The sequence below is a fragment of the Cololabis saira genome, chromosome 17 (assembly GCF_033807715.1).
Source record: "Cololabis saira isolate AMF1-May2022 chromosome 17, fColSai1.1, whole genome shotgun sequence".
Lineage (NCBI taxonomy): Eukaryota > Metazoa > Chordata > Actinopteri > Beloniformes > Belonidae > Cololabis > Cololabis saira.
The window spans coordinates 985,365-1,010,247 of record NC_084603.1 but is presented as its reverse complement, the minus strand read 5'-3'; the positions used below and the strand labels follow the sequence as shown (position 1 = coordinate 1,010,247).

At 39.2% G+C, this 24,883-nt stretch overlaps 3 protein-coding genes across 4 annotated transcripts in view; all 3 read left to right on the top strand.

Annotated features, from left to right (window-relative positions):
• The first annotated feature begins 2,803 nt into the window (after positions 1-2,803).
• Positions 2,804-5,092, top strand: LOC133463461 (nuclear factor 7, ovary-like). Its single transcript, XM_061745012.1, has one exon. It carries the CDS (start codon positions 2,929-2,931, stop codon positions 4,351-4,353), a length of 1,425 nt encoding a protein of 474 aa, XP_061600996.1. The 5' UTR covers positions 2,804-2,928; the 3' UTR covers positions 4,354-5,092.
• Positions 5,093-17,235: 12,143 nt separating this feature from the next.
• On the top strand, positions 17,236-19,046 carry LOC133463631 (nuclear factor 7, brain-like). The gene has a single exon (XM_061745275.1). The coding sequence runs from the start codon at positions 17,373-17,375 to the stop codon at positions 18,789-18,791; it is 1,419 nt and encodes a 472-aa protein (XP_061601259.1). The 5' UTR covers positions 17,236-17,372; the 3' UTR covers positions 18,792-19,046.
• Positions 19,047-24,492: 5,446 nt separating this feature from the next.
• The window catches only part of si:dkeyp-121d4.3 (uncharacterized), a 40,866-nt gene continuing 40,475 nt past the window's right edge, over positions 24,493-24,883 (top strand). For both annotated transcript variants that reach the window (XM_061745941.1, XM_061745942.1), the window contains exon 1: positions 24,493-24,817. The gene's annotated coding sequence lies outside the window, so the exon portion shown is untranslated. The remainder of the gene's footprint in view (positions 24,818-24,883) is intronic.

Genomic DNA, 24,883 nt, shown 5'->3' with positions numbered 1-24,883 from the left:
GAAACGCACACAATAACAATAGTGCCTCTGCCTGCGCCAAGAGGCACTGCTCCCCCATTGCTATTGCATAGCTATGGAGGAGACGTGCCACTTGGCGCAGCCGTGGCACTAACTAGACAATTTCCTCTCAGAAATTTCAAGAGTGCCACGGCGGGCTGCTGCCCATTTGTGTACATTGTTGCATTTTGCAAGCGATAAAGGTGAAGGACTCAAAACCAAGTCCGATGACATCACACAGGATTCTCTATGTCAAACCATTCAAAAGTTATAGCAGATAATAGGGACAACCAATCAGAAGAAGGGGCGGGGCTAATTTGCACCAATGAAGGTCAAGGACTCAATATGGAGTCCAATGACACCACCCATGACTCTCTATGTCAAACCTTTCAAAAGTTAATTGAATATCACATATCGGCCAATCAGAAGAAGGGGTGGGGCTTATTTGCACCAATGAAGGTAAAGGACTCAATACTTTGTCCAATGACACCACCCATGACTCTCTATGTCAAACCATTCAAAAAGATATTGGACTATAACATATCGGCCAATCAGAATAAGGGGCGGGGCTAATTTGTATATATAATATACAAATGTATATATATATATATATATATATATATATATATATATATATATATATATATATATATATATATCCCATGAACCGGTTCCCAGCAGGACTGGTTATCGTCTAAGGTCAAAAGGTCAGGGTTCAGATTTCTCCATTTTCCAGGTTAAAGTATATGAAGTCTGTACTGATTGAGTCATGTGACCAGTTCTGGCTAAGGCAATGACTCAGCAGCTGAGCTCTGGTTGCCCCGGCAACAAGAACCTCGACTTCAGAACATTCCGGGTTTGCTGTGAGAAAGCCCCAGCTTTTGCCTTGTGACAAGTTCTCAAATAACTCCGATTTGTGAGAAAACCATAGCTCCTAGCAGAAAAACAAAGATATCGTGAGAGACACAGAACCCGGCAGATTCTGACAATCTAAATTTTATTCAGATATTCCTTAAAATGTGTTAGTAACGGCAGTTCGAAAACAAAGTGAGATTTTTTTGAAGAAAACTTTTGATTACATTACAGTCAATGGGGGACTGAGGCAGGCATTGGCGCAGCTTTAGCCTCCCCCGTTTAAATTTTGTGCATACCCCGCCTGTCAAAGTCACATTTTATGAATCCCAACATCTATGTCTACATTCTGACCAAAAATTATCTGTCCAGCTTTCACGGTTTGGCCGTGAGCTCGAGTTACAAATAAAAATTAAGGTCATTTTTTTACTGTCCCTCCCACTCTAAAAAATGAGAGTTCCACTCTAAATCTGACAAAAAAGTGATTTCCAGTCCTCGCTTGAGTGCTCATATCTTGAAAAGTGTACATCTTAGGATAAAAAAGTTTCAGGTTTGGAGAGAGAAGAGAAGTTTTCCTCTGTTTTGAAGTTTGAATGACAGTTCTACGGGCAACTATGAGAAAGATAGGTGATTTAGAAAAAAGGTTAATTTTGTCTTTTTTCTCGACATTTTCCCGTCCGCTTTGTATGGGGCCATTAGTTTGGAAATTTAGAATTGGTTTTGCACTTCGTGCAAAAACCATTTGTGCAATCGCTCTGAAAATCCACAGGACTGTAGTTAAATTCAGGGCCTACAACTTTCTAAATCGGTTCAGAATTTTTCGAGTAACGGTGTGCGAGTGGTGAGGCCCCAAAGTTCTCCCAATGCGTTCCGGATGGCGCTAAAAGCGCACGTTTTTGCGCAACGTGCAAAAAGACACACCAATCGCTAATAAAAGTCATAGCACACGATTCCCGCTTAAGGCGCACGTTTCTACGTTTTTACTTTTCGCGTTTTCTCAAAGCTGCGGGACTAGTTACGCGCCGAAGTTTGTCCGGAAAATGAATAATAATAAACGCGCAGGATAACAATAGTGCCTCTGGCTGCACCAAGAGACTCCCCCTCCCAACGGCAGGAAGTGCTGCTGTTACCATGGTAACAACTCCCCCTCCCAACAGCAGGAAGTGCCGTGTGGCTCTGAGTAGTACGTCCCAATTAATGCATAAATACTACTGATATTTACTCAAAGTGTGCCGAACTTAAAGCAGCACACATAACTTTCAGCTTTTGTTGAGTTTGGCGGCTCCTTTGGACAAAAGCGGTAGTGCTTTACCAGAAACAACACTACATTTCCCATGAGCACCAGCGCGTACTGCAGGAAAACTGTCCTCGTTGCTGCATTTATTTTGATAGTGAATGAAATAAGACGGGACGGACCAATGGAAGTGAGCTGCCACTCGATCCCGGCCAATGGGAGTGAGGTGCCACTCGGCCACGTTGGCCGTGGTTCTGCTCCCACTCCCACTCCCAATCCCAAACCTGGTAAACAAACATGATCATGATTTATTTTTAATTATTTGATACCCTGATTTTAATAAACTGCATGTAATTTCTTTTTGGGGAAAATAAAACATTAATGAAGTGAACTGACTTGGGTTTAATGAGTCTGTAAAAACAGGGAGACACAGGTTTCTATTTCTATTTTTTTTTTCTATTTTACAACTTTATTCTCGTAATATTACGACTCTATTCTCGTAAACATACAGAGGGGTAATTATTTTGTTTTTTTTTTCTTTTTAAAAAGAAAAACAACAATACAAAGATACAAAAAAGTACATTCAAGTCACTTGATTGTATTTCTGAATAACAAGTCAAACTCCACTCCCTGCTGATAAGAACCTGTAAATCTATCTGTTGACGTCAGTAAATTTAATAGGTGAAACTCAAAGTTCATTCTTGTGACTGAACAGAGCTGAGACGCCATTTCAGGGTGGAGGTTATGAACTAAAAACCTGAAATAAAAAGACTTAAATCTGTGATTCAGAGGGACATTTAACTGGTGAGTCTACCGATTGAAGAATACTTCAAAGATTTGAAGAAATGGCTGAGAAAACTCTTAAAGATTATCTGAGCTGCCACGTTTGTTTAGAGACTTTCAAAGATCCGGTATCTCTGAGCTGCAGCCACAACTTCTGTTCAAGCTGCCTGAAAAAGTTCTGGGAAGAAGCTAAAAACAGAAACTGTCCCATCTGTAAAAGAAAATCTTCTAAAGATTTTCCTCATGTGAACTTTACACTGAAGGAACTTGCCGACTCTTTTGCTGAAACACAGACAGGTGAATCGTCTGAGACTGAAAAAGAGGAAAAGAGGGAGGAGGAGGTTTGTAAGAAACACCCAGGAACAACTCCAATGTTCTGTAGAGACGAACAGAGAGCTGTGTGTTCTGTCTGTGAGTTTTCTCTGCACCAGAACCACAAAGTGGTTCCTGTAGAAGAAGCAGTCGGTGAGCTGAAGGAGCTGCTGAAATCTGACTTAAAGTCTCTGCAGGACAAGAGGAACAAATACAAACAAGTGGAGGAAACATATAAAGATGTGGTTCAACACTCGGAGAAGCAGCTGCTGTCCACAGAGAAGCAGATCAGAGCAGAGTTCAACAAACTCCAGCAGTTCCTGAAGGAGGAAGAGGAGTCCAGACTGGCAGCTCTGAGGGAGGAAGAGGAGCAGAAGGGCAGGAGAATCAGCGGGGAGAGGAAGAGGATCCAGGAGCAGATCTCCTCTCTGTCAGACAGCATCTCTGCTGTGGAAGAAGAGCTGCAGAAAGACAACATGACGTTCCTCAGCAGGTTTAAACCCACCCGGGACAGAGCCAGAGAGCAGAGCTCAGTGTCAGATCCACGGCTGCTCTCAGGAACTCTGGTAGACGAGGCCAAACACCTGGGAAACCTGGCCTTCAGAGTCTGGGAGAAGATGGGGGACCAGGTCCACTTCAGCCCGGTGGTTCTGGACCCAAACACTGCATGTCCCTGTCTCTATCTATCTGCTGATCTGACCAGTGTGAGATGGGGAGATACAGACCAGCAGCTTCCTGATAATCCAGAGAGAAACGTCAAATACCCTAATGTTTTTGGTTCCAAGGGTTTGACCTCAGGGAAACACAGCTGGGAGGTGGAGGTGGGAGATCATCCCAGGTGGGAGGTTGGTTTGGTTAAAGACTCAGTTGACAGGAAGGGAGAGACGTCTGCTTCACCTGAAGATGGAATCTGGTTTTTGTTGCATAATGATGGAGAATACAGCAATGGTGATGGTAAGACCATCACGGTGGAGACGAGTCTCCGGAGGATCAGAGTCCAGCTGGACTATGACGGGGGGACGGTTTCCTTCTACAACGCTGAAGACATGACACACATCTACACTCACAAATACACTTTCACTGAGAAACTCTTCCCTTATTTCTGTGTTGGAAACTCTGGTGATGCAAAAACTTCTGAGATCAGAATCTGTCAGACAAAGAATAGATTAACCTGAGATAAAGAAAATATATTCATGTGTCTTTAATGTTTTGATGGAATAACTTTTCCAAGATCAGGATTATTTGAAGTAAAAAGTTCACATGTGAAAACAAACCAATCTCAAAACGTTGAAAATACGACACATTTAAATATTATTGTAAAACATTCATATTATTTGTTCGGTGAAAAAAAAGAAAAAGAAAAAAGAATAAGATACCAAAATATAAAGGTTTATAAAGTTGTGATTCATTTTATCCAAGTTTGTATTCATGTTATAAATGTGATGGAATCACTGGGACGAGATTTTATGTTTTACTTTCAAACTTTATTGTTTAAATAAATGTTGTAACCAGTTAAAGATATGACAGAAAAATCCACCATGTTCCTAAATCTGAGTTATTTTTAATCAACCTGCTGATTTTATAACATTCGAAGAGTAAAAGTCAAATAAAATCAGTATTGAAGAACATATTTCTGTGTAAATGTTGTAAGTGTTGAAATGTCAGAGTTTATAAGTTGCTCCTCAAGTTTCAGTCCAAAACTGTTTAAAAAACACAGCTGGTTCTCATGTGAGCAAATGTTTTATAATTGTTGTTTCATATCTTTTTAAACCTTTTTTAAATGTATATGTATGTTTATTTTATAATTCTTGACTGGTTCATAAAACCTTCATATGTGAAACATTGATTTTGTTTAAGTTTCTTTCAGTCAAACATCTGTATTAACCTGGTAAACAAACATGATCATGATTTATTTTGGTAACACTTAATTAACGTTAGTTAATGCATTATTAAGCATTAATTAACAGTTTAATAATAGTTAAATAACCATTATTATGTATTACTTAACATTAATTAGCATATTAGTTAATGCATTAATAAACAGTTAGTTAATGCATTATTAAGCATTAATTAACAGTGTAATAATAGTTAAATAACCATTATTATGTATTACTTAACATTAATTAGCATATTAGTTAATGCATTAATAAACAGTTAATTAATGCCTACTGCTCAGAGTTAATTAATACATTAGTAAGCATGAATAAACGTTACATGATGTAATTATTTATCCTTATGTATGCATTACTTAGTATTAAGTAATACATTAGTTAATACATAAGTAAAACGTTAATAACGTCCCTAGTAATCATTTACTAATGGTGTTTATTTGGAGTGAATATGCATTAAGTAACAGCTACCTAATACATCTACTAATCATTCGCTAATGGTGTACATGTTTACTGGATGGGCATTATTAAACAACTATTTAGAGTCTTAAGTAATCATTTCCTAATGGTGCTGTGTATGTTATCAGGTAGCTTACCTGACCTTATGAACGGTAACCTGACATAAACCTTAATAAATGTATAGGAGTGGCTCATAACCATTACTTAACCATTAGTAAAGGCTTGCTGGACCCTTATTGTAAAGTGTAACACATTTATCCATTAGGTAACACATTATTAATGCTTAACTGCCTCATAAGCATTACTTAACCATAATTAACCATTAGTAAATACTATTCTGGACCCTTATTGTAAAGTGTAACACATTTATCCCTTAGGTAACACATTATTAATGCTTAACTGCCTCATAAGCATTACTTAACCATAATTAACCATTAGTAAATACTATTCTGGACCCTTATTGTAAAGTGTAACACATTTATCCCTTAGGTAACACATTATTAATGCTTAACTGCCTCATAAGCATTACTTAACCATAATTAACCATTAGTAAATACTATTCTGGACCCTTATTGTAAAGTGTAACACATTTATCCCTTAGGTAACACATTATTAATGCTTAACTGCCTCATAAGCATTACTTGACCATAGTTAACCATTAGTAAATTAAGCAATCACATATAAAGAAGTTTACACTTTTTATTTAAAACAAAATAAAACAGATTTTAACAGATAACATTTGTTATATGTATACAACATATATATATATATATATATATATATATATATATATATATATATATATATATATATATATATATATATATATACATATACATACATACATACACACACACATCTGTGATAACAGATACGTAACAACAATTCGCACAGAGGAGATCTTTGAACAAACATTATTTAGTAACATAATACAATAACACAGTATGATAGGCTACCCTCTGTTTATCCTCCCTGGAAATGTCTGCTCCCTTTTGACATGATGAGCTATGAGTGGCACCAGTTCTCTCCTCCCCCTCTTCTCCACCAAGCGAAGCACCGGCTTCCCTGGATGTCTTCGCCCTGGCCGCCTCCGCGTGCTTTGCACCCCCAGCATCCCGAACACCCACTTCCTCCGCTTCCAGCCCCCAGCCATCCTGCCCCTTCCATACTGTGTTTTGGGGAAAATGACAGAACAAGAAACAAGATTATTAACCTTGTGTCAGATGCATTTATAATGTTAGCAGGAATAAAGTTGACAAATCTGATTAGACAAAGTAAAATGCAAGATTTCCATGGAATGGATGATTACTATAGCCAAATGTAAGAGTTTCTATAGGAATGATTCTGTCCCATTCCGTTTTTCATCACTATAAGCATGAACATTATAAATGATGGGCTGCTGTTTCAACTTGGCTTCTGTCGATCGGCAATCCAATCGTTTCACTGCGATTGAGAAGACAATCAACAATGTTTTTTTTTCTTGCCGATGTTATAAAACATACACACATGCTGCTACAGCTGTGTAGCGCTACACCCATTGTGCTCTGGCTCAGCTGATCGACGCTCAGACAGCAGTTAGATCTTGCAGTTTTTAACTCTTTTTATACACACAAAGTACAGCCAAATACCAGGCTAAAAAATACAGTATAGGTCTCTACATGTGGATGGTGGACCAGATCATGTGAGGGAAACAGAGCAGGTGAGAATTTTCTTGCTCCTTGCTCACAGACCTGTCCAAAAAAGCAGCGTTGTACACTTAAACCCAAACCTGGCATCGTCAGATTCCAGTATGAGTTCTGTTTCAGATCTCTTCCCTCCCACAGTTTGAATAATAATTTAATCAATTACATACTTTTCGATAACAAACAGATCCAGCTAGAAAACAAGCTGGTTGTAGGTCAGGTATGGGTGGCCCTGGAGCTAAATTGGAGCGGGATGGAGCAGGAGCGCTGGTACAACTTTTAAAATAAAAATCTGCACCCTGCTCCCTGCTGGAGGCCGCATATTTGCACTTCGCCACCAACTTTTACTGTTACGCTTGTATTTGGTGCCTTTTGCATCTTCAATTGGTAAATGTCTTTGACATAACATTTAAACTCTTCTTTCTAAACATATTTCTGATAATTGCACATGATTTTGTAATGTTTTACCTCAAAATTCTGATCAAAATTTACATATTGAATCTTTGAATATACTAATTAATTTTTCCACATTGGTGATGTGGTTATAACTAGTCTCGTTTCCAAACTCTAATATTTCAAAATGATTGTCTGGGGAAGTTCCACCTCAATTTTGTAAAAATAAGCGGGTGTCTGGGTGGAAACGTTTTGTGAGTTTAAAAAAAAACAGTGTTGCAAAACCAACCAACAGTCTTTTAGGGTGGGCCTTTCGTTGCTAACATTGCTGACGTTTCTGGTAAGGTGTGTGCAAAGCAGAGCTAACCAATCATTGGTTGAGGATGAAAGACTAACACAGATTTTCATTTAATTTCATTTACTTGTTCTGCCCATGGAAACATTCAAATTGTACCAAAGGAAATAGCAAACAGTTGCATCTTTATCCATGTTCAGAAAGGAGCAGGAAAAAGAAAACTCTTATTTAACCTGCCTATTTTACCTATTTTACCTTTTCAAGGAAGCTGGTTGCAACCAGCGGTAGCACTATTACAAAATCCTGCACTAACTTCCCCAGACATTCAAGTCTTGTCCAGTCTCGACCTGAACGTTGGGCATCACAAGACTAAGTCATAATTAGCAGCCTAACAATTTGTAGCAGTTAATATAAAAAGTTACCTTTCTTTTATGTCTGAAGTGACTCATCTATCACCACGAAATGCTCCTTCCCCCAATTCTCTGTCCTTCTCTATGATGCAGCCTCTCCATCGCTGTCACGCAGACCTCCCGTTGCTTTGCCATGCTTGAAAGGGTTCTTGAGGATGCAGCAATGTTGTCCATCATGAAATCAAGCTGGCGAATAATAATAATAATAATAATAGCTGCTGGCCGGGCCATTGAAAGGCGAGTCAAATCATCCGGCCTGGTGGTACACAAGCTGGCCTACAAAGACCATCAGAAGGCCTACGCAGCAGCCCTTAAAGAAGCCCGGTCCACCTATTATTCAAACATCATCAACAGCAGTCCAGAAAATTCAAAACAACTTTTTTCCACCATAAATCTTCTCCTAAACTCCAAAAACCAAACCCAGACAGAGTCCACAGCCGAACACTGCAACAGATTTCTTTCAGTTGGACAAGATCAACTCCATCCGGTCCCAGCTCGCAGGCTCCTCAGCACCATTTCTGCCACCTGCCTGCCCTCTACCTGCACCCTTCATCACCTTTGTTCCTGTCACACAGCCCGAAGTTGAGAGTCTCATCAAAACAATGAAACCCTCCACTTCCACTTTGGATCCCATTCCTACAGCACTCATCAAATCCAACCTGTCTGTTATAAGCCCTCTCATCACACAAATAATAAACCACTCGTTAAACTCCGGTCATGTCCCGCCGTCACTCAAGACTGCCATTATCAAGCCCCTTCTGAAAAAACCCACCCTCGACCCAGAATGTCTTTCCAACTACCGGCCCATTTCCCATCTTCCATTTCTGTCCAAGGTGCTTGAAAAAGCTGTTGCCACACAATTACAGGAACATCGTCAACACCATTCACTATTTGAAACTTTCCAATCTGGTTTCCGTACTGCCCATAGTACAGAAACAGCATTATTGAGGGTAACCAATGACCTTCTCATCTCTGCCGACTCTGGATCCCCCTCCCTGCTCATCCTCCTCGACCTTTCAGCAGCCTTCGATACTGTTGACCACCACATCCTCCTAAACCGTCTGCACACCGACGTTGGTCTCCATCACTCCACACTGGACTGGTTCACCTCCTACCTTGGTAACAGGACAGAGTATGTCAGCTTGGGATCTTCCAAGTCCCAAACAGCCCCTGTTACGTGTGGTGTCCCCCAAGGATCTGTCCTAGGACCTCTCCTTTTTATCTTGTACATGCTGCCCCTGGGTCGTGTCATCAGCCGGCACGGAGTCTCGTTTCACTGCTATGCCGATGACACTCAGCTGTACCTCCGGACTGACCCCAACCTTCGTTCCACCCCAGTCCCCTCATCTTCACCTACTCAAGCCCTCTCTAACTGCCTGGAGGAGATTAGGGCGTGGATGAGTCACAACTTCCTCCAACTCAACAGTTCCAAAACCGAAGCCATACAAATTAGCACCCCTCACCAGGTCCAGTCATCACCCATAACCACCATCTCCTTCTCCGGTCAAGACATCCCCCTCTCCACCTCTGTTACAAACCTCGGTGTGAAGCTGGACCCACAACTCACCTTCATAAACCACATCAAACATCTGTACAAAACCTGCTTCTTCCACATAAAGAACCTATCCAAACTCCGCCCCTTCCTCACTTTCCCTGATGCAGAAAAACTCGTCCACGCTCTTATCTCCTCCAGGCTTGACTACTGCAACAGCCTGCTCATCGGTATCCCCAACAAACACCTTCGGAAACTCCAACTCATTCAGAACTGTGCCGCCCGAACTCTGATGAGAACCTGCAAATACGACCATATCACCCCTATTCTCCAGAAACTCCACTGGCTTCCCATAACCGCAAGAATCCAATTCAAGATCGCCCTCATCACCCACCTCTGCATCTACAGCACTGCCCCTCAATACCTCAAAGACCTCCTGACCCCTCACTCATCCAACCGGAACCTCCGCTCACAAAAGACCAACCTCCTCTACCAGCCCCGCACACGACTCCGCTCCATGGGAGACCGAGCTTTCTGCTCCGCTGCCCCCCACATCTGGAACTCCCTCCCTGAACACCTCCGTCAACCCCAGTCTGTGGACTCCTTCAAAAAGGGGCTTAAAACTTTCCTGTTCAGGAAGGCTTTCCCTGGTCTTTCTTAGATGTTTTTTACTATTTTTATCCTTTTTTTACTTCTCGTCTTTTATGTGCCCTGACTTTCCCTTGTTTATGTAATGCACTTTGAGATTATACATGAAAAGTGCTCTACAAATAAAATGTATTATTATTATTATTATTAATAATAATAATAATAATAATAATAATAATAATAATAATAATAATAATAATAATAATAATAATAATAATAATAATAATAACAATAATAATAACAATAATAATACTGACCAAAAAAGTTATCCCACAATGTTAGCCAAAGTTACCTACCATTCAAATCGGTCCACAGATCCACAATCTTTTTCTTCAGCTTCATTTTGTGATGGCACCGGTTGCACTTGACATTCCATCTCAGTATTTTTTTCTTTTGGAGCCATTCAATTAGTTTGAGGTGTTTGTTTTTTTTTTTTTTGTCTTCTGTCAGCTCACTCAACTTTTTGCTAACTTTAACCCACGCATGCCGTGTGCTCCTAAAATGAAACGTGCAGCTTGATAAATGGCTATCCTGTTAAAATTACTGTCCGTCCTGCCAGAAAATCCTGCTCCTCCTACAAGGCAGTTACAACCAGGTTACACCGCGATAACTCCTGAGTTCTGGTGCGCGCCAATGCTGCGTTCATGACACCTCAGAACTCTGGGTTTCCCCATTGAAAACTCCCATTTCTGTCTTCAAAGCGTTCCAGACATTGACATTAGACATTGTTGTCAGATGTCAGAAAACTGATTCTCCAAGAAGACTCTGAATTTCCCGATTAGGAGCACCAATATTAGTCCTTAGTTAAAAGCCTTAGTTCCGAATTGGCCTGAACGCCGCACGCCGCACTTTTTTCTTTGCGCGCACTGACCGCGGCCCCAGCTACAGAAGCGTCTCCAGATGGATGAGCTCGGAGTCTCACCTGCAGGACCAGGATAACCACGCACAAGAAAAAAGCGGAAAAGGGAAATTCATCTAGAAAACATGGTAAGATTAATCTAACTACGTTAAACTGTTAGCTCTTAATTTTAACTTTATGACACTTTTCTTTGAAAAGTTCACAATTCGAGTTGTCATAACAAATACATCATTCTGACAAAATGTAAACTTTTCAAAAAGATGCTGCATATTTGACTCAGTAACACTTGAATAATGGAGAAGAAGAAGTTTACGTCGGTAAATTTGAAAGACTGACTTCTCAGTCATGTAACTGGGTGTGTGTAGAAGCTAATACACCTCGTGAAGGCTGACACTTTTTTAAACGAAAGACCCCAACTAAACACGGAGCGGGATGGATGAGACGTCACTGAAGCTTGATGTGATGAAGCTCTGCTGCCCCTGCTAGTTTTGGGGGGTCACCAGACATAAAACCTGTTTTCTCTCTATTTTGAAGGTAGAGGCTTAGATTTATTAGGAATTCGTCTGAAAAAAATTATAATAGGTAAGAATTACAGTACATAAAAAATATGTGGTTATAATGGGAGTCAATGGGGCAAATTTGGACATGAAGGTAAAGAGTGTAAGTTTTTTTAAATGAACTCTCATTGTTCCAAAAATAATAATGCATCAAAATAAATGTTATTAATTATTGACATAGTCAATGCTGTAATATATTTCACTTTGAACCAAATTTTTGAAAATATTGCATATTTTGTGATTTTTCTATTGAAAAAATCAGGAGTTGTAAAAAATAATGTTTAAAGATTATAATTAACTTTATATCTATGGCTAGGTCTGAAGTTGTTGAAAAGATTTTATGTGGTGAAAGTGAAAATAAATATGTATTACATTTTTATTGCACTTTTATGAGATGGTAGTCAATGAGGCAAATTTGGACTATGGGTAAAAAGTGTATATTAATTTTAAGGGATGCTCGAGGGTTAAAGAATGATGGGTGTGTACGCTGTGGGTGCGAAAGTTGTGTCATAGCTGTGTTTGTTGTTGTAGGTGTTTGTATACAATAAGCAATCAAACTGATGTAATCAACTATCAATCCTTGCATCCATAGCTTTGACATGTCCCAAGGAGGCTCAACAGTCCAGAAGAGAAGACAGTGATGATGAAGCGATGAGGGGATCTGAGATGCAGCATGACAGTGAAGACGACAGTGAGGATGACTCTGAATCCAGCTCTGAATCCAGCTCTGACAGGATAAGGAGAAAAAGGCGAAGAAAAGCAAACATCGCTCTCGCCTGCGGGGTATGTGAAACGTATTTCTTGGCTGGCTTGAGCTGTATGTGTCTGTTGTCCCTACAAGTAGATCAATCTCTCATGACAAGCTGACAGGGCTTGAAATTAACTTTTTGACTTACTAGCCAAGTGGCTAGTAGATGAAAAAAGTTATTAGCCAACCAGATTTTTTACTAGCCAAAACCAAAACGTTGCTTTACTTTTGTATTTCGACATCATTTGTATATAGCAGTCATGGTAGTACCATATTACATCAATCCTGTTTTTCTATTCGCTACAATTATCATTCATTAGTGTACTACTATACTATTGGTGGAAAATGAGATTGCATGATGTGTTCTTGTATAATTTAATTTCAGTAGTTGCCTACTTAATTGTAAATCTAACATTTATGGAGGAATATATAGCATTACACCTTCAAAGTAACACTTTGATCCTGTCCTGTCTGTATATTCTATAATGCAGCAGGTGTATTGTATAAATAATGTGTTTATTCTGGGCTGGATAAAAATGTCCAAATCAGAACGAACAAGGGAATTTAAAAACAAGCAGCCTTTTTATTATTAGCTCGAAAGTGTCTTATAAAGACTACAACAACCAACCTAGCCTGTCTTAAGACAACCACAAGACACCAGCTAAACCATTTAAGGAACTAAACAGTGTGTCCCCTGCTGGTCAAACTGAGACATTGCATTGGTCCATTTTCTCCAGTTGTTCTTCAGAGTGTTTACTATTCATTCTTCAGAGTCAGACTCAGACGGTTCACCCGGAGTTGACATCAAGAATAAAAAATAAAAAGGTGCAATGGTGCGCACAGTATTGGGAATCTCAATTTGATTTATAAATGGCACAACAGTTGGGAATCTCGATTTTTCTAACTAGCCAAGTGGCAAGAAAATCTGTCTCGCCACTTGAGGAATTTGGGTCGCAAATGGCAAGTGGCGAGTGCTAAATTCAAGCCCTGCACGCTAATAGAGGGATGTACCAGAAGGACCAGTACGGTCCAAATGAATGTTCATTTCCAAAAATGATTCACCCCAAATGTGTCCATTTTTATTTAGCATTTTCCCCTCTTTTTCTCCCAATTTAGCCTTGATAATTCCCTGTGTGTGTCATGGTGTTTCCATGTACCTTGGTGAAGTTGTGCCAGAAAATCCTTCTACACTGTGTTGAGGTGTCACATATGGGATTAGTGTGTCTCGCGGCACATTGAACATTAACAGTAAAATACAATGATTTGTTTTTTTCTTCTCATCAGTCTCATGATTCAAATGATACATTCCTTCTTGTTCTTGTGTGTTTATATTAGTTGGAGGACCAGGTGATGTGGTGAAGCGGTACAAGGAAGTCCTTGCCATTTCCCAGACGGGGAAGAATATGGCCAAATCCTTCGAGAAGTATGGAGTAGACAGACTTACTATTGTGAGGACTGCAGCGATTGCCAAGCTCGCAATAGCTGCTCCAGAAGAATATGATCAGGTGGAGAAGGGGGAGACGGTGGCAGACTTTGCTAAAAGATGCAAGGAGGTTATAAAGGCCACTGAAGTCATTTCTGCTACAATACATAAAATGAAGGATGATAAAATTATGCCAGCCTATCATACTCTGTTATTGTATTATGTTACTAAATAATGTTTGTTCAAAGCTCTCCTCTGTGAATTGTTGTTACGTATCTGTTATCACAGATGTGTGTGTGTATATATATATATATATATATATATATATATATATATATATATATATATATATATATATATATATATGTATATATATATATATAAATATATGTATATATATATGTATAAGATGTATACATATAACAAATGTTATCTGTTATCTGTTATCTGTTTTATTTTGTTTTAAATAAAAAGTGTAAACTTCTTTATATGTGATTGCTTAATTTACTAATGGTTAACTATGGTTAAGTAATGCTTATGAGGCAGTTAAGCATTAATAATGTGTTACCTAAGGGATACATGTGTTGCACTTTACAATAAGGGTCCAGCAAGCCTTTACTAATGGTTAATTATGGTTAAGTAATGCTTATGAGGCAGTTAAGCATTAATAATGTGTTACCTAAGGGATAAATGTGTTACACTTTACAATAAGGGTCCAGCAAGCCTTTACTAATGGTTAATTATGGTTAAGTAATGCTTATGAGGCAGTTAAGCATTAATAATGTGTTACCTAAGGGATACATGTGTTGCACTTTACAATAAGGGTCCAGAATAGTATTTACTAATGGTTAATTATGGTTAAGTAATGCTTATGAGGCAGTTAAGCATTAATAATGTGTTACCTAAGGGATAAATGTGTTACACTTTACAATAAGGGTCCAGAATAGTATTTACTAATGGTTAATTATGGTTAAGTAATGCTTATGAGGCAGTTAAGCATTAATAATGTGTTACCTAAGGGATAAATGTGTTACACTTTACAATAAGGGTCCAGAATAGTATTTACTAATGGTTAATTATGGTTAAGTAATGCTTATGAGGCAGTTAAGCATTAATAATGTGTTACCTAAGGGATAAATGTGTTACACTTTACAATAAGGGTCCAGCAAGCCTTTACTAATGGTTAAGTAATGGTTATGAGCCACTCCTATACATTTATTAAGGTTTATGTCAGGTTACCTATCATAAGGTCAGGTAAGCTACCTGATAACATACACAGCACCATTAGGAAATGATTACTTAAGACTCTAAATAGTTGTTTAATAATGCCCATCCAGTAAACATGTACACCATTAGCGAATGATTAGTAGATGTATTAGGTAGCTGTTACTTAATGCTTATTCACTCCAAATAAACACCATTAGTAAATGATTACTAGGGACATTATTAACGTTTTACTTATGTATTAACTAATGTATTACTTAATACTAAGTAATGCATACATAAGGATAAATAATTACATCATGTAATGTTTATTAATGCTTACTAATGTATTAATTAACTCTGAGCAGTAGGCATTAATTAACTGTTTATTAATGCATTAACTAATATGCTAATTAATGTTAAGTAATACATAATAATGGTTATTTAACTATTATTACACTGTTAATTAATGCTTAATAATGCATTAACTAACTGTTTATTAATGCATTAACTAATATGCTAATTAATGTTAAGTAATACATAATGGTTATTTAACTATTATTAAACTGTTAATTAATGCTTAATAATGCATTAACTAACGTTAATTAAGGGACCCTTATTGTAAAGTGTTACCATATATATTTATATATATATATATATATATATATATATATATATATATATATATATATATATATAAATATATATATATATATATATATATATATATATATATATATATATATATATATATATATATATATATATATATATCCCAGGAACCGGTTCCCAGCAGGACTGGGGATCATCTAAGGTCAAAAGGTCACGGTTCAGATTTCTCCATTTTACAGGTTAAAGTATATGAAGTCTGTACTGACTGAGTCATGTGACCAGTTCTGGCTCAGTCTAATCAGTCAGCAGCTGTGCTCTGGTTGCTAGGGGCAACAAGAACCTCGACTTCAGAACATTCCGGGTTGGCTGTGAGAAAGCGCCAGCTTTTGCCTTGTGACAAGTTCTCAAAGTGTACATCTTAGGAAAAAACAGTTTCAGGTTTGGAGAGAGAAGAGAAGTTTTCCTCCGTTTTGAAGTTTGAATGACATTTTTACGTGCAAGTATGAGAAAGATACGTGACTAAGAAAAATGGTGAATTTTGGGTTTTTTCGAACCTCCTTCCACCCACAGTGTGACATTCTGCCCCATTCACTTACATGGGAAAATCTCCCCATTAGTTTGGAAATTTGGAATTGTTTTTGCACTTCGTGCAAAAACCATTTGTGCAATCGCTCTGAAAATCCACAGGACTGTAGTTAAATTCAGGGCCTATAACTTTCTAAATCGGTTCAGAATTTTTCGAGTAACGGTGTGCGAGTGGTGAGGCCCCAAAGTTCTCCCAATGCGTTCCGGATGGTGGTAAAAGCACCAATCGCTAATAAAATTCATAGCACACGATTCCCGCTTAAGGCGCACGTTTCTACGTTTTTACTTTTCGCGTTTTCTCAAAGCTGCAGGACTAATTACGCGCCGAAGTTTGTCCGGAAAATGAATAATAATAAGATGAAACGCACACAATAACAATAGTGCCTCTGCCTGCGCCAAGAGGCACTGCCCTCCATTGCTATTGTATAGCTATGGAGGAGGTGTGCCACTTGGCGCAGCCGTGGCACTAACTAGACAATTTCCTCGCAGACATTTCGCGAGTGCCACGGCGGGCTGCTGCCCATTTGTTTTTCTATTTTACAACTTTATTCTCGTAATATTACGACTTTATTCTCGTAAACATACAGACGGGTAATTATTTTGTTAATATTTTTTCTTTTTAAAAAGAAAAACAACAATACAAAGATACAAAAAAGTACATTCAAGTCACTTGATTGTGTTTCTGAATAACAAGTCAAACTGCGCCCCCTGCTGATAAGAACATGTAAATCTTTCTGCTGACGTCAGGAAAGGTAGGTAAAAGATAGGTAAAACTCAAAGTTCATGTCACTTTTGACCTGACTGAACGGAGCTGAGACGCCATTTCAGGGTGGAGATTTTTAACTAAAAACCTGAAATTAAAGGACTTAAATCTGTGATTCAGAGGGACATTTAACTGGTGAGTTTACCAATTGAAGAATACTTCAAAGATTTGAAGAAATGGCTGAGAAAACTCTTAAAGATTTCCTGAGCTGCCAGGTTTGTTTAGAGACTTTCAAAGATCCGGTGTCTCTGAGCTGCAGCCACAACTTCTGTTCAAGCTGCCTGAAAACGTTCTGGGAAGAAGCTAAAAACAGAAACTGTCCCATCTGTAAAAGAAAATCTTCTAAAGATCATGTTGTGAACTTTTCACTGAAGGAACTTGCCGACTCTTTTGCTGGAACACAGACAGGTGAATCGTCTGAGACTGAAAAAGAGGAAAAGAGGGTGGAGGTTTGTAGGAAACACCCAGGAACAACTCCACTGTTCTGTAGAGACGAACAGAGAGCTGTGTGTCCTGTCTGTGAGTTTTCTCTGCACCAGAACCACAAAGTGGTTCCTGTAGAAGAAGCAGTCGGTGAGCTGAAGGAGCTGCTGAAATCTGACTTAAAGTCTCTGCAGGACAAGAGGAACAAATACAAACAAGTGGAGAAAACATATAAAGATGTGGTTGAACACTCGGAGAAGCAGCTGCTGTCCACAGAGAAGCAGATCAGAGCAGAGTTCAACAAACTGCAGCAGTTCCTGAAGGAGGAAGAGGAGTCCAGACTGGCAGCTCTGAGGGAGGAAGAGGAGCAGAAGGGGAGGAGAATCAGCGGGGAGAGGAAGAGGATCCAGGAGCAGATCTCCTCTCTGTCAGACAGCATCTCTGCTGTGGAAGAAGAGCTGCAGAAAGACAACATGACGTTCCTCAGCAGGTTTAAACCCACCCGGGACAGAGCCAGAGAGCAGAGCTCAGTGTCAGATCCACGGCTGCTCTCAGGAGCTCTGGTAGACGAGGCCAAACACCTGGGAAACCTGGCCTTCAGAGTCTGGGAGAAGATGGGGGACCAGGTCCACTTCAGCCCGGTGGTTCTGGACTCAAACACTGCACACCCCTTCCTCTATCTGTCTGCTGATCTGACCAGTGTGAGACGTGGAGGTACAAAGCAGCAGCTTCCTGATAATCCAGGGAGAAACATCAAATACCCCCATGTTTTTGGTTCCAAGGGTTTGACCTCAGGGAAACACAGCTGGGAGGTGGAGGTGGGAGATCATCCCAGGTGGAATGTTGGTTTGGTTAAAGACTCAGTTGACAGGAAGGGAGAGTTGTCTGCTTCTCCTGAACATGGAATCTGGTGTTTGTTGCATCGTGATGGAAAATACACCAATGGTGATGGTGAGACCATCAAGGTGAAGAAGAGTCTCCAGAGGATCAGAGTCCAGCTGGACTATGACGGGGGGACGGTTTCCTTCTACAACGCTGAAGACATGACACACATCTACACTCACAAATACACTTTCACTGAGAAACTCTTCCCTTATTTCGGTGTTTTAGAGTCTGGTGATGCAAAAACTTCTGAGATCAGAATCTGTCAGACAAAGAATAGATTATCCTGAGATAAAGAAAATATATTCATGTGTCTTTAAGGTTTTGATGGAATAACTTTTCCAAGATCAGGATTATTTGAAGTAAAAAGTTCACATGTGAAAATAAACGAATCTCAAAACGTTGAAAATACGACACATTTAAATATTATTGTAAAACATTCAGCATAATTGTTCAGCATTTAATAAGATAACACAATATAAAGGTTTATAAAGTTGTGATTCATTTTATCCAAGTTTGTATTCATGTTATAAATGTGCTGGAATCACCTGGACGAGATTTTATGTTTTACTTTCAAACTTTACTATTTAAATAAATGTTGTAACCAGTTAAAAATATGACATAAAAATTTACCATGTTCCTAAATCTGAGAGATATTTTTAATCAACCTGCTGATTTTATATTTTATAACATAAAAGAGTAAAAGTCAAATAAAATAGGTATTAAAGAACATATTTCTGTGTAAATGTTGTAAGTGTTCAAATGTCAGAGTTTATAAGTCGCTCAAGTTTCAGTCCAAAGATCAGAGTTTTTAAATAAACTTCAATTAAAAGATACTAAAGCATGGCAAACTGTTTAAACGTCTAAAAACACAGCTGGTTCTCATGTGAGCAAATGTTTTATAATTGTTGCGTCATATATATGTGGGGGGGCCCCGCCCGCGGACCCCCTCGGCTGCTGCCGTTTCTGGCTCTCTAGTTTTTGGGGTTAGGTAGCGGTAGCCTAGCCTAGCTTAGCTCAGACTGCGATCAGATCTCAAGATTTAGGTCGATTGCTGTTCATGTTTTGGTTGGCTCCGTGCCGGTTTCGTGTTTTGTTTGTGGTCTTTTGTTGCAGATTTCCAGTGCGTGTTTCCATGTGTTCCTGCTTCCTGGATTGGCAGTGGATGTCGTCACCCCCCCCCCCCCCCCCCAAAAAAAAAAAACCCTGGGTTTCTATGTGTATATTTATGTATGTGTACACATATGTATGCGTATATATATGTATATATATTAAATATAGTAATAATGCACATGTGTATGCTTTTGGTTTCTACCGTCATGGTATCAATCATTAATATGTGTGCCGACAAAGGGAAAAAAAAAAAAAAAAAAAATGTATATGTATGTTTATTTTATAATTCTTGACTGGTTCATAAAACCTTCATATGTGAAACATTGATTTTGTTTAAGTTTCTTTCAGTCAAACATCTGTATTAACCTGGTAGACAAACATGATCATGATTTATTTTTAATTATTTGATATCCTGATTTTAATACACTGCATGTAATTTTTTTTGGGGAAAATAAAACATTAATGAAGTGAACTGACTTCGGTTTATTGAGTCTGTAAAAACAGGGAGACACAGGTTTGTATTTCTATTTTTTTCTATTTTACGACTTTATTCTCTTTTTTTTTTTTTCTTTTTTTTTTTTTTACCTTGTCTGCACACATATTATTGATTGATACCATGACGGTAGAAACCAAAAGTGTATATATGTGCATTATTACTATATGTAATATATACATATATATACGCACACATATGCGTACACATACATAAATATACACATACAAACCCAGTGTTTTTTTTTTTTTTTTTTTTTTTGGGGGGGGTGGGGGTGGGGGGGGGGGTGACGACATCCACTGCCAATCCAGGAAGCAGGAACACACGGAGACACACGTCAAGCACTGGAAATCTGCAACAAAAAACCACAAACAAAGCACGAAACCGGCACGGAGCCAACCAAAACACGAACAGCAATCGACCTAAATCTTGAGATCTGATCGCAGTCTGAGCTAAGCTATCGCTACCCGCTACCTAAACCCAAAAACTAGAGAGCCAGCATGCAGGTGAACAAGCCAGTGTGTATGTCTATGTGTGTGTGTGTGTATGTATATGATCATGCGTGTGTGTGTGTGTGTGTGTGTGTGTGTGTGTGTGTGTGTGTGTGTGTGTGTGTGTGCATGTGACTAAATGACTATGTGTGTGTGTGTGTGTGTGTGTGTGTGTGTGTGTGTGTGTGTGTGTGTGTGTGTGTGTAATAAACCAAACAAAACTCCACCTGAAGTGTATCTATAGTGGGGGAGGGGGGGAGCAACCCCGCCACCCGCGAGACCAGAGGCCGACAAGGAAGAGCCCGGAACCCAGGCCACCGGCAAACCCCACAGAGGGGAGAAGTAGGAGGGAGGCAACCCACCGCCTGCGAGGCCCCCCCCCCACCCGGCGGCGGCCGAGGGGGCCCGCGGGCGGGGCCCCCACGGCGCGGAAAGAAGCAGCCAGGGATCCCGCGGCGGCGGACCACGACCCAGGCAATCCCCGGCCACCCGGTCCGGGCCGGACACGTGGCCAGGAGGCCCTCACCCTTCAGGCCCACGACCCCCACCCGGCAGGGGGCCAGCCTGCCCGGAGAGACAGAGCCGCCCCGGCCGCCGACGCGGGCAGGCGCACCCGTCCCCCACGAAAGTGGCCCTCCAAGACCAGAGGGGCGCCCCGCCGTAGAGGCAGCGGGGGGGACCGGAGACGGGCCCGGAGAGAGGGAACCCCCCAACAAGGCGACACCCGCGCAGGCCCGACAACGGAGGGCCCCAGACCCAGGCATCCCATTCATTCATCCATTCACCTATCCGATACCTATACTAATAATAATATAATATACTATACATAATAATAATAATAATAATACTAATAATAATAATAATAATAATAACCATCTTTGTATAATATAATATTGATAAATTATTAAGTTTTTGATGTCCTGCCAATGGAGGCTCAAATCCTCCATGGCAGGACCCTTCCATACCGCATTCTCACCGACACAGACATACAATCACGCACCGTTTCCCCCTCCCCGGGGGGGTCCAGCACCGCCAGAAGGCACCCCAGGCTGCACGGCGGGCCCCGCCAGGCCCGGGTAACCCGACCCACCCGTCCGAGGCCCAGGCCGGTGAGGGAACGCGGGTGATGTGGGACCCCCTCCCGCCCCTTGTGTTGAGTGCATGTGATTAATGCCATAAAAACAGGGAGGAGGGAGGGCCAAGTATCGATTGACACCGACCCCCCCCCCCCTCCCGAACTACGTGTCCTTGTCAAGTGTATTTATAAAGTGTTGAATGTGCAGTGTCTAGTTTGCTGTTAAAACCGTGAGGCGGGGAGTGCCGGGCCACGCGGGACAGTGCCCCCCACGACCCGGACCCCCCGCCCCTCGCCTATGTGCGTATGAATCGTGTAGGGGGGGCAAGAGGGGGAGCGGAGGCCGAAGCCAGGAGGCAGGACCAGCAAAGCCGGCCCTGATAAGACACCCGCGTCCCCCCACCGGCCATCCAGTCGCCCCCGGAGCCGCCGGAGCCCCCAGACGGAGGGGGAAACGGTCCAACATCCTCCCATTCATACTGACAACATAAGACATAGATACCTGGGAATGGCGCCACCCCGCGCCACGACTTTATTCTCGTAATATTACGACTTTATTTTCATAAATTACGACTTTATTCTTGTAAAATATTACGACTTTATTCTCATAATATTACGACTTTATTCTCGTAATATTATGAATTTATTCTCATAATATTACGACTTTATTCTCATAATATTACGACTTTATTCTCGTAATATTACAAATTTATTCTCATAATATTACGACTTTATTCTCGTAATATTACGACTTTATTCTCGTAAAATATTACGACTTTATTCTCATAAATTACGACTTTATTCTCGTAATATTACGACTTTATTCTCGTAATATTACGACTTTATTCTCGTAATTTTACGACTTTATTCTAGTAATATTATGACTTTATTCTCATAAATTACGACTTTATTCTCGTAATTTTACGACTTTATTCTCGTAATATTACGAATTTATTCTCATAATATTACGACTTTATTCTCGTAATATTACGACTTTATTCTCGTAAAATATTACGACTTTATTCTCATAAATTACGACTTTATTCTCGTAATTTTACGACTTTATTCTCGTAATTTTACGACTTTATTCTAGTAATATTATGACTTTATTCTCATAAATTACGACTTATTTCTCGTAATTTTACGACTTTATTCTCGTAATATTACGAATTTATTCTCATAATATTACGACTTTATTCTCGTAATATTACGACTTTATTCTCGTAAAATATTACGACTTTATTCTCATAAATTACGACTTTATTCTCGTAATATTACGACTTTATTCTCGTAATATTACGACTTTATTCTAGTAATATTATGACTTTATTCTCATAAATTACGACTTTATTCTTGTAAAATATTACGAATTTATTCTCATAATATTACGACTTTATTCTCATAAATTACGACTTAATTCTTGTAAAATATTACGACTTTATTCTCATAATATTACGACTTTATTCTTGTAAAATATTACGACTTTATTCTCATACATTACAACTTTATTCTCATAAATTACGACTTTATTCTTGTAAAATATTACGACTTTATTCTCATAATATTACGACTTTATTCTCGTAATATTACGACTTTATTCTCGTAAAATATTACGACTTTATTCTCATAAATTACGACTTTATTCTCGTAATATTACGACTTTATTCTCGTAATATTACGACTTTATTCTCGTAATTTTACGACTTTATTCTAGTAATATTATGACTTTATTCTCATAAATTACGACTTTATTCTCGTAATTTTACGACTTTATTCTCGTAATATTACGAATTTATTCTCATAATATTACGACTTTATTCTCGTAATATTACGACTTTATTCTCGTAAAATATTACGACTTTATTCTCATAAATTACGACTTTATTCTCGTAATATTACGACTTTATTCTCGTAATATTACGACTTTATTCTCATAATTTTACGACTTTATTCTAGTAATATTATGACTTTATTCTCATAAATTACGACTTTATTCTCGTAATTTTACGACTTTATTCTCGTAATATTACGAATTTATTCTCATAATATTACGACTTTATTCTCGTAATATTACGACTTTATTCTCGTAAAATATTACGACTTTATTCTCATAAATTACGACTTTATTCTCGTAATTTTACGACTTTATTCTCGTAATTTTACGACTTTATTCTAGTAATATTATGACTTTATTCTCATAAATTACGACTTATTTCTCGTAATTTTACGACTTTATTCTCGTAATATTACGAATTTATTCTCATAATATTACGACTTTATTCTCGTAATATTACGACTTTATTCTCGTAAAATATTACGACTTTATTCTCATAAATTACGACTTTATTCTCGTAATATTACGACTTTATTCTCGTAATATTACGACTTTATTCTAGTAATATTATGACTTTATTCTCATAAATTACGACTTTATTCTTGTAAAATATTACGAATTTATTCTCATAATATTACGACTTTATTCTCATAAATTACGACTTAATTCTTGTAAAATATTACGACTTTATTCTCATAATATTACGACTTTATTCTTGTAAAATATTACGACTTTATTCTCATACATTACAACTTTATTCTCATAAATTACGAATTTATTCTTGTAAAATATTACGACTTTATTCTCATAATATTACGACTTTATTCTTGTAATATTACGACTTTATTCTCGTAAATTACGACTTTATTCTTGTAAAATATTACGACTTTATTCTCATAATATGACTACTTTATTCGCGGGGTGCCGCTGTTCCGCCGCGGGGGGGCGCTGTTTCTTCCGGTCTGCCACAAATTCCTCCCACGAAGAAGAAGGAGACCGCGGGCAGCAACGCGCCGTAATGAAACTCGAATTCTGCTAAAATATCTAACATTTCTCTCCCATAATCTCTGAATAAACGTGTTTTAGTGAAGCTGCCCGAGGTTTCGGAGCAGAAACCACCGGTTCTGCCGCTTTATCCGCCACCTGCTCCCAGATCTGGACCAGGTTCCCGGAGCTAACTGAGCTAACGAGGCTACAGCGACGTCTCCGCGCGCCGCTGCCCGAGCCAGAGGCGCCGCGGCCCGGCTGCAGGAACACCATGGGCCGGGGACGAGGCCCGCTGCGGACCAGACCCCCGATGGGCCCCCCAGGTAAGAATAATAATAATAAAGTTTATTTGTTTATTATTTTTAGTATGTCATACATTCTGGATTCAT

What these genes read in the sequence shown, in the direction of transcription:
- LOC133463461 (XM_061745012.1), top strand. Translation starts at nt 2,929, where the DNA reads ATGGCTGAGAAAACTCTTAAAGATTATCTGAGCTGCCACGTTTGTTTA.
- LOC133463631 (XM_061745275.1), top strand. Translation starts at nt 17,373, where the DNA reads ATGGCTGAGAAAACTCTTAAAGATTTCCTGAGCTGCCAGGTTTGTTTA.